Here is a 12,646-nt window from a genome sequence, read left to right on the forward strand (position 1 = left end):
CTTGTATTTTCCTGCCCCCAATAAATGATATCTCCAAAATTTTCACGAAGGCCTTTAAAACCTCCAAATTTGGAGAAAACCTCCCATCTGGCAATACTGTACTGAGTGCCGCTGCACTCATTCTCAGTGGACAACTGAACAGAACCATCTGGCAACACTGTACTGAGCACCGCTGTACTCTCAGTGGATGACTGAATGGGACAGCTGACATGACCAAAACATGAACGATCACATGAGCCTCGATGGACCATGTGGCAGTTTACCAGTTACCAGATTCTAATTTTGTTGTATTTCGAAGATTAATGTATATCATGAACCTCTATTATTACTATTTTATTAGTATTAGTATTATTTTTGTATATATATGTATGCCATTTTTTCATTTATTTTGGGATCCTTTTTTGTGGAACCTAGTTAAGCTGTACACCATTTGCAGTTTTGCATGATATGGTCCATGGTAAATCCAGCAATGGAAATTTCTGTGGTGCCTCCATTCCCTTGATGCCCTAAGTACATGTTTATTTTGCTTAATGATTAATCCAACCCTGGTCACCACCCAGGGTCACCACCCCTGGTCATTACTCAGGGTAACTACCCCTGGTCATTACTCAGGGTAACTACCCCTGGTCACTACTCTGGGGTCACCACCCTTGATCACCACTCAAGGTCATCATGCCTGGTCACCACTCAGGGTTACCACTAATGGTCACCAAGTCATGCAGTATAATTTACCCTCTTACAAGAGGACTGTTTTTTTTTTTATAATTTGTAATAATTATTGAATGTTTTAATAGAGTGAGCGATGAACACTTGCAGGCACAAGACTGAGTGTGTGTCGGCAGAGGCTGAGTATAAATCATCAGCAGGTGATCACTTGCTGCCTCAGCTCACACATCAACACTACACTGATATTCTCTTCAATATTAACTTCTCTCTCAAAAAGGTAAGAACATCCAGTCATTATATTAAGTTTTCCATGTGTATTGTTTGATTCTCAAGTAATATCCTTACAGGTGATGGTGTGAGTTATTACAGGGAGAGCTGCTTTATTTAGCATAATAACTGACCTGTACTCTGCTTATACTCTAGTTTAATATTCTAAGAAGTATTAACTTGACTGTATGCAGCTTATACAGTAGGGTCCCACTTATATAGCAAGTTAGGCTCCAGGCTACCGCCGTCAAGTGGAACACCCTTTTTTTCCATGTATAAATGCATAGAAATACTAGATAACAAGTTTACACTAACATATATTAAGTTAGCAATTGAACTAAGCATTGAAAACAATAAAAAAGTAAAATACACATATAGTACACTCATTACTTAACCTTAAAATATTTGTAGTCTTAATCTAGGGTGGGATGAGTTGTATTTATTGTAAGAAATCAAGTGTAGTATGTATGGAAGCCAGCCAGGCTACCATACCAGGCCAATCTACCCACACATAATATTCTATGACATTTAAGCATCCCAGAGGAATAAATGCATATACAGTTCACTCATTACTTTCCTTAAAATATTTTTAGTCTTAATGTAAGGTCATAGGAGTAAACAAGATAAAACAAATAAACGTGTGAGAGAGAGAGAGAATGAGTACATGAGAGAGGACACTCACGGAGTTATGTAAACAAACTAGGCAAACGCGAGTTTTGTAAACAAACCAGGCAAACACATCTGGTTTGTGTACAAGTTGTCTCTATGTTAATACGGTAGAATAAATAAAGAACAACACTCCCATTTTCATGTAACACCATTTTTAGAAGAAATGACGCTCTGAGTGAAGGCATACGAAAGGAATAATTTTCTACAGTTACGCCCAGTAACATGTTTTCTTCTATGTTGGACTAGAGAAAACATTATTCTTCCCATAACTCATACAAGTTGTCTGGCTACCACATCTCATATTTATGTTTATTTATTCTACTGTGGGGTGTATATGTTATGTATCATGTTTATTATATAATTTGTAAAATATATCATAGAGGGATTAATGAAAATGTGTATACAGTAAACTGTCATTTAGCATGAGTTTATTTGGCACGATTTGGGTATTGCACAGTTGAAGAATTGCAGCACAATTTTATGTAAGATGTCGTATAACTAATTTAACATAGCTCAGTTTGTGGGAAAGAAAAAAAATTTCTGTTTTGCTCAAGCAGCCGCCTTGTTGTGGAGAAGTAGGGGAGCCATCCCCTACCACTCCCCGACACTACCCCACCATCCAACCGTTCATAATTCATACATGTCCGGTCCAGTCTTTCTCTGCTACAAGGCAGCTGTGTTTATGAATTGTGTTATTTATTTATTTATTTATTTATGTCTTTGCAAATAGTACATTGAGATTTTGTATTTACAATAGTGCGTTGCAATGCATAGAGAGCCTCTATTATGCCTAGGCATTATGGGCTGACTTAACATTATTGGCTTACTGACTACTTAACACTAAGAATTATGTCATATTTGTACAGTAGAATATTAATTATATCATAGTTGTACAGCAGATTTTTAATTATAAGTGAATCTAATTTATTTAGACAAAAGTTATATTCATATATTCAAAAATGCTTTTTGTGAAAACAATGATTCAATTATATTCCTGTCAACAATGAATAAAAGGTTCAAAGTAATTGTTGAAATTATGATGTGGGAATACATAAGTGAGTATGTGTGTACTGAGTATTTAGCATTTAGTCTAGGATGATTAAGTGGCTTTTGAGAAGAGTCTTAAATTGATTTTCAGACCAGGTTACTTGAGTATCTTTATTATTTTTTTTTTTTTTATTATCACACTGGCCGATTCCCACCAAGGCAGGGTGGCCCGAAAAAGAAAAACTTTCACCATCATTCACTCCATCACTGTCTTGCCAGAAGGGTGCTTTACACTACAGTTTTTAAACTGCAACATTAACACCCCTCCTTCAGAGTGCAGGCACTGTACTTCCCATCTCCAGGACTCAAGTCCGGCCTGCCGGTTTCCCTGAATCCCTTCATAAATGTTACTTTGCTCACACTCCAACAGCACGTCAAGTATTAAAAACCATTTGTCTCCATTCACTCCTATCAAACATGCTCACGCATGCCTGCTGGAAGTCCAAGCCCCTCGCACACAAAACCTCCTTTACCCCCTCCCTCCAACCCTTCCTAGGCCGACCCCTACCCCGCCTTCCTTCCACTACAGACTGATACACTCTTGAAGTCATTCTGTTTCGCTCCATTCTCTCTACATGTCCGAACCACCTCAACAACCCTTCCTCAGCCCTCTGGACAACAGTTTTGGTAATCCCGCACCTCCTCCTAACTTCCAAACTACGAATTCTCTGCATTATATTCACACCACACATTGCCCTCAGACATGACATCTCCACTGCCTCCAGCCTTCTCCTCGCTGCAACATTCATCACCCACGCTTCACACCCATATAAGAGCGTTGGTAAAACTATACTCTCATACATTCCCCTCTTTGCCTCCAAGGACAAAGTTCTTTGTCTCCACAGACTCCTAAGTGCACCACTCACTCTTTTTCCCTCATCAATTCTATGATTCACCTCATCTTTCATAGACCCATCCGCTGACACGTCCACTCCCAAATATCTGAATACGTTCACCTCCTCCATACTCTCTCCCTCCAATCTGATATTCAATCTTTCATCACCTAATCTTTTTGTTATCCTCATAACCTTACTCTTTCCTGTATTCACCTTTAATTTTCTTCTTTTGCACACCCTACCAAATTCATCCACCAATCTCTGCAACTTCTCTTCAGAATCTCCCAAGAGCACAGTGTCATCAGCAAAGAGCAGCTGTGACAACTCCCATTTTGTGTGTGATTCTTTATCTTTTAACTCCACTTGAGTATCTTCTGGTAATGAATTCCATATTTTGGGGCCCTTTATGTGCATAGAGTTTTAACTCCACTTGAGTATCTTCTGGTAATGAATTCCATATTTTGGGGCCCTTTATGTGCATAGAGTTTTTACTCAGTGTGATATGGACATGAGGTACATCAAAAAGAGATCTGTGTCTTGTGTTGTGGTCATGTGTCCTGTTTAAGTTGGTGAGGAGAAGTTTGAGTGGAGGGTTTATATTTGCATGTATTGTTCTGTGTATGTAGTAGGCACATGAATAAGTATGGATGTTCTTAATGGTGAGCAGATTCAGGCTTTTGAAGATTGGTGGAGTATGCTGATATTTTAATTACTATATCTTGTATCTGCCAAACAATCATGACACCCAGTAGCCATACCAGTGTTGCTGAAAGTTGCACGAAGAGGTATGAGCACTTAAGTCTTAGAATTAACAAAGAAATAAAGATATTAGACAAGAAATAACCTGTAGCTGTAATGAAGTGTTACTTTGTACGCAGAAAAAGAGGTAAACATGACTGACTTACTGAATGACTGACTGACTGAACTGACTGACTTGACTGATTTACTAAGTGACTTGACTGATTTACTGAGTGATGACTGACTTACTGAGTGACTTGGCTGATTTACTGAGTGATGACTGACTTACTGAGTGACTTGACTGACTGAATGACTTACTGAGTGACTTGACTGACTTCCTGAATGGCTTGACTGACTTAGTAAATGATTTGACTGACTTACTAAGTGACTTTACTGATTTACTGGGTGACTTGACTGACTGAATGACTTGACTGACATCCTGAATGACTTGACTGACATTCTGAATGACTTGACTGTCTTACTGAGTGATTTGACTGACTTAATGAGTGACTTGACTTACTGAGTGACTTGACTTACTAAGTGACTTGACTGACTTATTGAATGACTTGACTGACTTACTAAGTGACTTGACTGACTTACTGAATGATTTGACTGACTTACTGAGTGACTTATCTGACTTACTGAAGGATTTGACTGACTTATTGAGTGACTTGACTGACTTACTGAGTGACTTGACTGACTTACTGAGTGACTTGAATGACCTCCTGAATGACTTGACTGACTTATTGAGTGAGTTGACTGACTGAATGACTTAAAGTTAGACACTTCAGTACAATAATCGACTTCACTACCAGAACCTCTACCATTTACCTCAGCTCCGTAGGGCCACAGCATAACTCTCCACTCTCTTCACAATCATCCACAAACACCAGCACCTACAATTTAAGATAAAAAATACTATTATTCCTGTTACATTTGTACTCTTAAGCAGTAAAAACAACATAATGTATCAAAACAATGAGCTAAAACTTCATATTCACTTTTATTTTTGTAAGAAGTGGAGGCCTAAAAAAAAGTTGTTTGGCTTTTAGGGGCTCCCTGGAACATAACCCTATTTTTCCCATAAGTTCTTCAGTTCATCTCACACGATTTTACCTAACATGCCATTTTCAGGAACGTAACTACCATGCTAAATGACAGTCTACTGTATTAACCCTTTCAGGTCCGTGCTGTTGATCTACAGGTTTACATTGAGGGTCCAAACCGTAGATCTATGCCAAAATTCTAGCGGCGTCAAATTTAGCGCATGAAGGCTGGTAGGCCTACATCAGAGAATGGGTCTGGGTGGTCAGTGTGCGCACTATAGAAAAAATCTGGACACCTGCATGGCATTGTGGGAATGCCGCCAAAGTAGCTTTGTTCATCATTCCTGGCGGCAAGGAAGCTCTCACTCCCCATTCACTCTCCTGGCGAATTCTGACTCTCCTCTTCACAACTTGCAGTTCTAAGACTGATGGAAGTGGATCTGAAGAGGAATTCTATGGTTTTGAACCATTGTACCATATGGTACAATGGTGCCATGTCATACAATGGTATCATATGGTACAATGGTAGCATATGGTACAATGTACCATATAGTGCATTGTACCATATGGTGTATTATACCATATGGTACATTGTACCTTATGGTACAGGGTACAGGGACCCTAATGGAAATAAGTCTGTCTGACTTTTTTTGGGTTATCCTAGGTTCTCCAAACATATGCTGCTATGTATGATAATCTATGTAACTTTATTTGTGTAAACCTAAATGAACATACTTACGATGCCACACGTGCTTGAGTAAGTTTATTCAAGTGTACACAAATACAGTTACATAGATTATCATACATAGCAGCATATGTATAAAATCCTAGGATAACCCAAAAAAGTCAGGATGACTTATTTCCATAGGGATCCCTGTATCTGTACTATATGGTGTCCTGTACCATATGGTGTCCTGTACCATATGGTAACCTGTACTATATGGTACTCTGCACCATATGGTACCCTGCACCATATGGTACCCTGTACCATATGGTATCCTGTACTGTATGGTACCCTATATCATATAATACAATGTACCATATGGTTCCTGTAACATATGATACCATGTACCATATGGTCAGTTAGAGATGTTGATGCCTCCAGGCACCAGCCAAGACTGAGTGAGAGGCAACGCAAGCTAGCTAATGACTCAGCAGTTTCCAAGACAAAGCGCTTTGTCATCCACCTCAAGGAACATGTCGAGTGGCTGTACATTAGTAAATATATAATAGAACATTACTAATATACAACATTTTTGCATATTATTGTTGTAAATGAAATAATGATGAAAATATTAGTGTGTTTATTGTGTTGAATACAACAGTACCATATAGTACCATATGGTACAATGTACCATATAGTACAATGATACCATAATTGTACCATTGCACCATATGGTACCATTGTATCATATGGTACCATTGTACCAAATGGTGCCATTATACCATATTCTACCATATGGTACTATTGTATCATATGGTGCCATTGTACCATATGGTACCACTGTACCATATGGTACCATTGTACCCTATGGCACCATTGTACCATATAGTACTATATAGTACCATTGTATTCATCACAATAGCCGCACTAATATTTTGATCATTTTGTTTACAATAAACTTGTAAACAAGTTTTGTAAGCAATATAATGATAAACAAATTAGTGCAGTTATTGTATTGAATACAATGAGTGTACTCTTATACAATATACTTTATATTGGTCTCACAGACCACAAATGTTACTAGAAAAAGAAAAAAATTAGAAAGAAAAGAAAAAAGTATAAAAAACGTAAAATAAAGAAATGCAATTTTGCGGAAGTCGCTGATGTTCCCGCCACCTGGTCATTTTGGGTCAACTTCCCGCCACTGTATCTCGGTAAGTATTGATCAGAATTTTTTTTTTGTTTTTTTTTGTTTTATTACCTTCACAAAAATATTATCTTTAATTCTGTAAGAATTTTTTTTTTTTTTTTTTTTAAAAATTTCTTGCACACTGGGACACCCTTTCAGATTTTGGCCTTGAACCCTGAAAGGGTTAATGTAATATATGACATTTAATGAGACTCAGTGATTATTATTGAGTATTATTATTATCATTACTAATACACTGTCTCGAGACATAAGACACTCTTACTGATTTTAATGTGTACCTGCATGGCAGCACAGTGCATAAGTTTATTTAGGTACAGGTATTCATAAGTATAATTATCAGAGTACAGGTCCGCCATCACAAATCCAGCAATCAGTTATTCGGTTCCTTCAGTTATTCAGCACTAATTTCGGCAAGCATAATTTCAAATTTCCAGGGTCGCCACACCAACCTGCTGGTACTGTTTGGTGGCGCTACTTGCTGCATAAGTCACTCTAATTTCTTTTTCTCCATTTATTGTTATAACCTGCTTACTTTTAGCCCTAGCCATGGTTCTAATGAATAAAAGAAATGCTTTTCATTGTGCAAAGCACCAACACAGTACATTGTCCATTAAAGATAAGGTGGCTTTCAAGGCATTTTGGGTTACTATGAGCTCAGTCTCGTGATGCAGGAGAATATGCTTTATTATTACGCTAATATCATCACTACTGCTTATTGCTTATCAGAATTGCTCTAATATGGTCACAGACCGGGCCGCGGGGGCGTTGACCCCCGGAACTCTCTCCAGGTAAACTCCGGGTAATGTGACATAATGAACAATATAAATAACATAAAACATGTTAAATACTCCAGAATGAATAATATTTGGCATAATACTGAGCAGTTAGATGGAGGTATGAAGAGGATGAGAGATACAAGTACCATTCTCCTATCCCTGTCTTTGGGCTTACATTAGAGAAAACGGAGTGTAGCACAGGGCTAACTGTGATATACACTCGTACTGCACCATAAACCTGAAACAAAAAGACTATTTTCTCTATATAGATTACCACACATAGCAGCGTATGTGTGGAGAACCTAGAATAACCCAAAAAAGTCAGACAACGTGGCTTATTTCTAGTAGCTGGCTTGGGTTAGCCATACATGATTTTTGGTAAATATTCGATTCCCAGCAAGAGTAGAAACATTGGGCATGTTTCTTTACACCTGTTGTCTATGTTCGCTTATCAGTAAATGGGTATCTGGGTGTTAGTGGATTGGTGTAGGTGTTATCCTGGGACACTGACCTAATTTGCTTGAAATACCCTGCATAACAAGCTGCTTTCTATATACGATGGTCCCTCGCTTTTCGTAGTTCCCGGCAATCGTAAATTTCGCCAATCATAGGGTTATTTTCGTATAAACATGGACTCGCTTTTCATAAGTTGACTCGCGAGTCGTAATTCGTCCCGGACGCGTACCCACGGCGTGAGCCATGGCGGCAGCCAGTCTGGCATTGTTTACCAGTGAGCGAAGGTCCCCTCACGTGCTCTAGCAAAATATTTCATAATCCATTTATTTTAGTGCTTGCAAGTACTAAATAAGCTACCATGGCTCCAAAGAAAGCTCCTAGTGCCAAGCCTGTGGTAAAGAAGGTGAGAAATACGATTGAATTTAAGAAAACCATCATTGAACAATATGAAAGTGGTACAAGTGTGGCCGAACTGTCCAGGATGTATGAGAAACCATACACAACCTTATGTTCCATAGTGGCCAAGAAAAAGGAAATCAAGGACGCTGTTGTTGCAAAGGGGTAACTATGCTGACAAAAATGAGATCACCAGTACTCGAAGAGGTTGAGAAGTTATTATTGGTGTGGATAAATGAGAAACAATCAGCAGAAGATACTCTTATGACTTCGATTATTTGTGAAAAGGCTAGGCAGTTGCATGAAGATTTGGTAAAGAAATTGCCTGCAAATAGTGGTGATGTGAGTGAATTTAAGGCCAGCAAAGGCTGGTTTGAGAGATTTAAGAACCGTACTGGCATACACAGTGTGGTAAGGCATCGTGAGGCTGCCAGTTTGGACCACAAGGCGGCTGAAAAATATTTTTTATTTTTATTATCACACTGGCCGATTCCCACCAAGGCAGGGTGGCCCGAAAAAGAAAAACTTTCACCATCATTCACTCCATCACTGTCTTGCCAGAAGGGTGCTCTACACTACAGTTTTTAAACTGCAACATTAACACCCCTCCTTCAGAGTGCAGGCACTGTACTTCCCATCTCCAGGAATCAAGTCCGGCCTGCCGGTTTCCCTGAACCCCTTCATAAATGTTACTTTGCTCACACTCCAACAGCACGTCAAGTATCAAAAACCATTTGTCTCCATTCACTCCTATCAAACACGCTCACGCATGCCTGCTGGAAGTCCAAGCCCCTCGCACACAAAACCTCCTTTACCCCCTCTCTCCAACCTTTCCTAGGCCGACCCCTACCCTGCCTTCCTTCCACTACAGACAGATACACTCTTGAAGTCATTCTGTTTCGCTCCATTCTCTCTACATGTCCAAACCACCTCAACAACCCTTCCTCAGCCCTCTGGACAACAGTTTTGGTAATCCCGCACCTCCTCCTAACTTCCAAACTACGAATTCTCTGCATTATATTCACACCACACATTGCCCTCAGACATGACATCTCCACTGCCTCCAGCCTTCTCCTAGCTGCAACATTTATCACCCATGCTTCACACCCATATAAGAGCGTTGATAAAACTATACTCTCATACATTCCCCTCTTTTCCTCCAAGGACAAAGTTCTTTGTCTCCACAGACTCCTAAGTGCACCACTCACTCTTTTCCCCTCATCAATTCTGTGATTCACCTCATCTTTCATAGACCCATCCGCTGACACGTCCACTCCCAAATATCTGAATACATTCACCTCCTCCATACTCTCTCCCTCCAATCTGATATTCAATCTTTCATCACCTAATCTTTTTGTTATCCTCATAACCTTACTCTTTCCTGTATTCACCTTTAATTTTCTTCTTTTGCACACCCTACCAAATTCATCCACCAATCTCTGCAACTTCTCTTCAGAATCTCCCAAGAGCACAGTGTCATCAGCAAAAATATGTGCTGAATTCCAATATGTGCATGAATTCCAGGAGTACATAGAGGCTGAAGGACTGAAACCTGAACAAGTGTTCAATTGTGATGAAACAGGCGTCTTTTGGAAGAAAATGCCAAAGAGGACCTTCATTGAAGATTGAGACACTTATGCAGCATATGGTAATCTTTATTCAGGAAACGTTTCTCCACACAGATCCCATGAGATCTTGTTACAAAGAATTCTTCAACACTTGTTCAACCTTTGGACGAAGACCTACTTCGACTAGTGGATGGTACCACTATGACCCCGCCTCTGCCTGCTTCACCTCACGTCACTACAGTATATAAGCCACGTCTACGGCCCTATGCTGTACATTCTACAAGATTGATGGACTGAACACATCGACTCCAGGCTGGGGGACTGATTACCTCATACTCCTCCCCTCCTTATGCCTTCCTCTTTGTATTGGACTGATGAAGCCACTGTGTGGCGAAACTTTTCCTGAATAAAGATTCCCATATGCTGCATAAGTGTCTCAATCTTCAACTTGTCGGTTTTTCAAACCATTCATCACAACAGGACCTTCATTACACAAGAGGAAAAGGCAATGCCAGGACACAAGCCTATGAAAGACAGCCTGATGCTAATGTCCTGTGCTAATGCTAGTGGGGATTTTAAAGTGAAGCCATTACTAGTGTACCATTCTGAAAATCCCAGAGTGTTCAGGAAAAACAATGTTATGAAGAGTAAATTGTGTGTGTTTTGGAAATTAATAGTAAGGCATGGGTGTTACAAAAAACACGATTCTAAAAGCTTAGAGATCTCCAGTGAATACTAGAAAGGACTTCCCTTCTAGCATCCAGCCTGTTACTGGGTTTTCGTAACAAGTAGTCAATATCCTTGTCCAATTATCCATTAGAATTCAGTATGATTCAATAGTGCTTCAGGATTACAACTAGTAGGCTACTAACTAGAGAAATTAAAATTTAATAAATTTATTAGTCATTAAGTAGTCCAGGCATATACCAAATTAAATTAAATTATTCACAGTAATTAAAATAATATCACTTCTCTCATGTACAATATTATTGTGCTGAAAGCACATATCACATTTATAATTCTTAAGTACCGTCTGGTACATTAACATTTAATAAGATATTACAAATATGTACAAGTTTGTGTGTATGTGTGTAAGTGCTCTAAGTAGTTCGCTATGTCTCAAGACTCAACTAGACTTAAACAAGTGACTGACAAAGTCCTCAAATAAACTAACTTCATGACCAACTGGCAGTCAGAACAGTCTTCTTGAACAATAAAAAGAATGCTAAGCCCAATAACAATATAACAAGCAACTGCGACACAGAATCAGGAACAAGGAGATAATATAACGACACTAAGTAGGGACCATCAGCAGATCCTCCTCAAAAGTCATAAAACTCCCATAATACTGAATCTAAGTTCAGCATAAGAAAATCCCCGACTGTGATGATACACAGATACCAGTACAAATTAGGTCAGAAGCTACAGCTCAGGACCTGAGTTGCTCAGAGTGTCTATGAGACACACAACCTCAGTACAACATCGAAAATCACTAAGTCTGTACAATGTTCTGTGAACAGAGTTTCACAGAACTAACAATAATGAGACAAGAGACGGTCTTCCAACAAGGGCCTGTAAGGTAGACTTAGGCTCATCTTGTCAAGAATATGTCCAACCACCAAGAGAGTCTAGACCAGACTGAATACTTCAGGCGAGGTGAGGACACCCCCCCCCTCAATCACGTGATAGCTCCGTGGGTCGCTGCCCAGCAAGAAGCCGGCAGAGAAACGAGCAAAGAGCGATAATTACAGTAGTTAGACAATCAAGACTTGAACTGAGCACATAATATGTAACATCCTACCTAACCAAAGGAAGCTAAGTCAAATAACAATATAAAGCAATACATTTACGATTTAGCTATTATCGCAGATACAAGCAATATAAAATTATATGAAAAGGTAATAATTATTTATATATATATATATATATACATACATATTAATCATTGCAACCCATTCAGGGTTTGCAACAATGGGTCACGAGGGAAATTTTTGTCGAGTGGTTCAATGAAGTGTTTGGCCCTAGTGTGAAGGAGTATCTCCTGGAAAAGAAATTGGATCTCAAGTGTCTGCTAGTAATGGACAATGCACCTGCTCATCCTCCAAACTTAGATGACCTAATTTTCGAGGAGTTTGGGTTCATCACAGTAAAGTTCTTGTCCCCGAATACCACTCATCTCCTCCAGCCCATGGACCAGCAGGTCATTGCAAACTTTAAAAAACTCTACACAAAAGCAGTGTTTCACAGGTGCTTGACTGTGACCACAGACACTCACTTGACCCTAAGGGAATTTTGGAGAGAACACTT

At 39.2% G+C, this 12,646-nt stretch overlaps 1 protein-coding gene across 1 annotated transcript in view; it reads left to right on the forward strand.

Moving 5' to 3' along the window:
• The window catches only part of LOC128686555 (ATP-binding cassette sub-family C member 5), a 537,407-nt gene that overhangs the window by 26,655 nt on the left and 498,106 nt on the right, over positions 1 to 12,646 (forward strand). Inside the window, exon 2 of the mRNA XM_070084337.1 lies at positions 817 to 943. Within this exon, the coding sequence (XP_069940438.1) occupies positions 817 to 943 (127 nt within the window). The remainder of the gene's footprint in view (positions 1 to 816; positions 944 to 12,646) is intronic.

Source organism: Cherax quadricarinatus, chromosome 12 (genome assembly GCF_038502225.1).
Source record: "Cherax quadricarinatus isolate ZL_2023a chromosome 12, ASM3850222v1, whole genome shotgun sequence".
Classification (NCBI taxonomy): Eukaryota; Metazoa; Arthropoda; class Malacostraca; order Decapoda; family Parastacidae; genus Cherax; species Cherax quadricarinatus.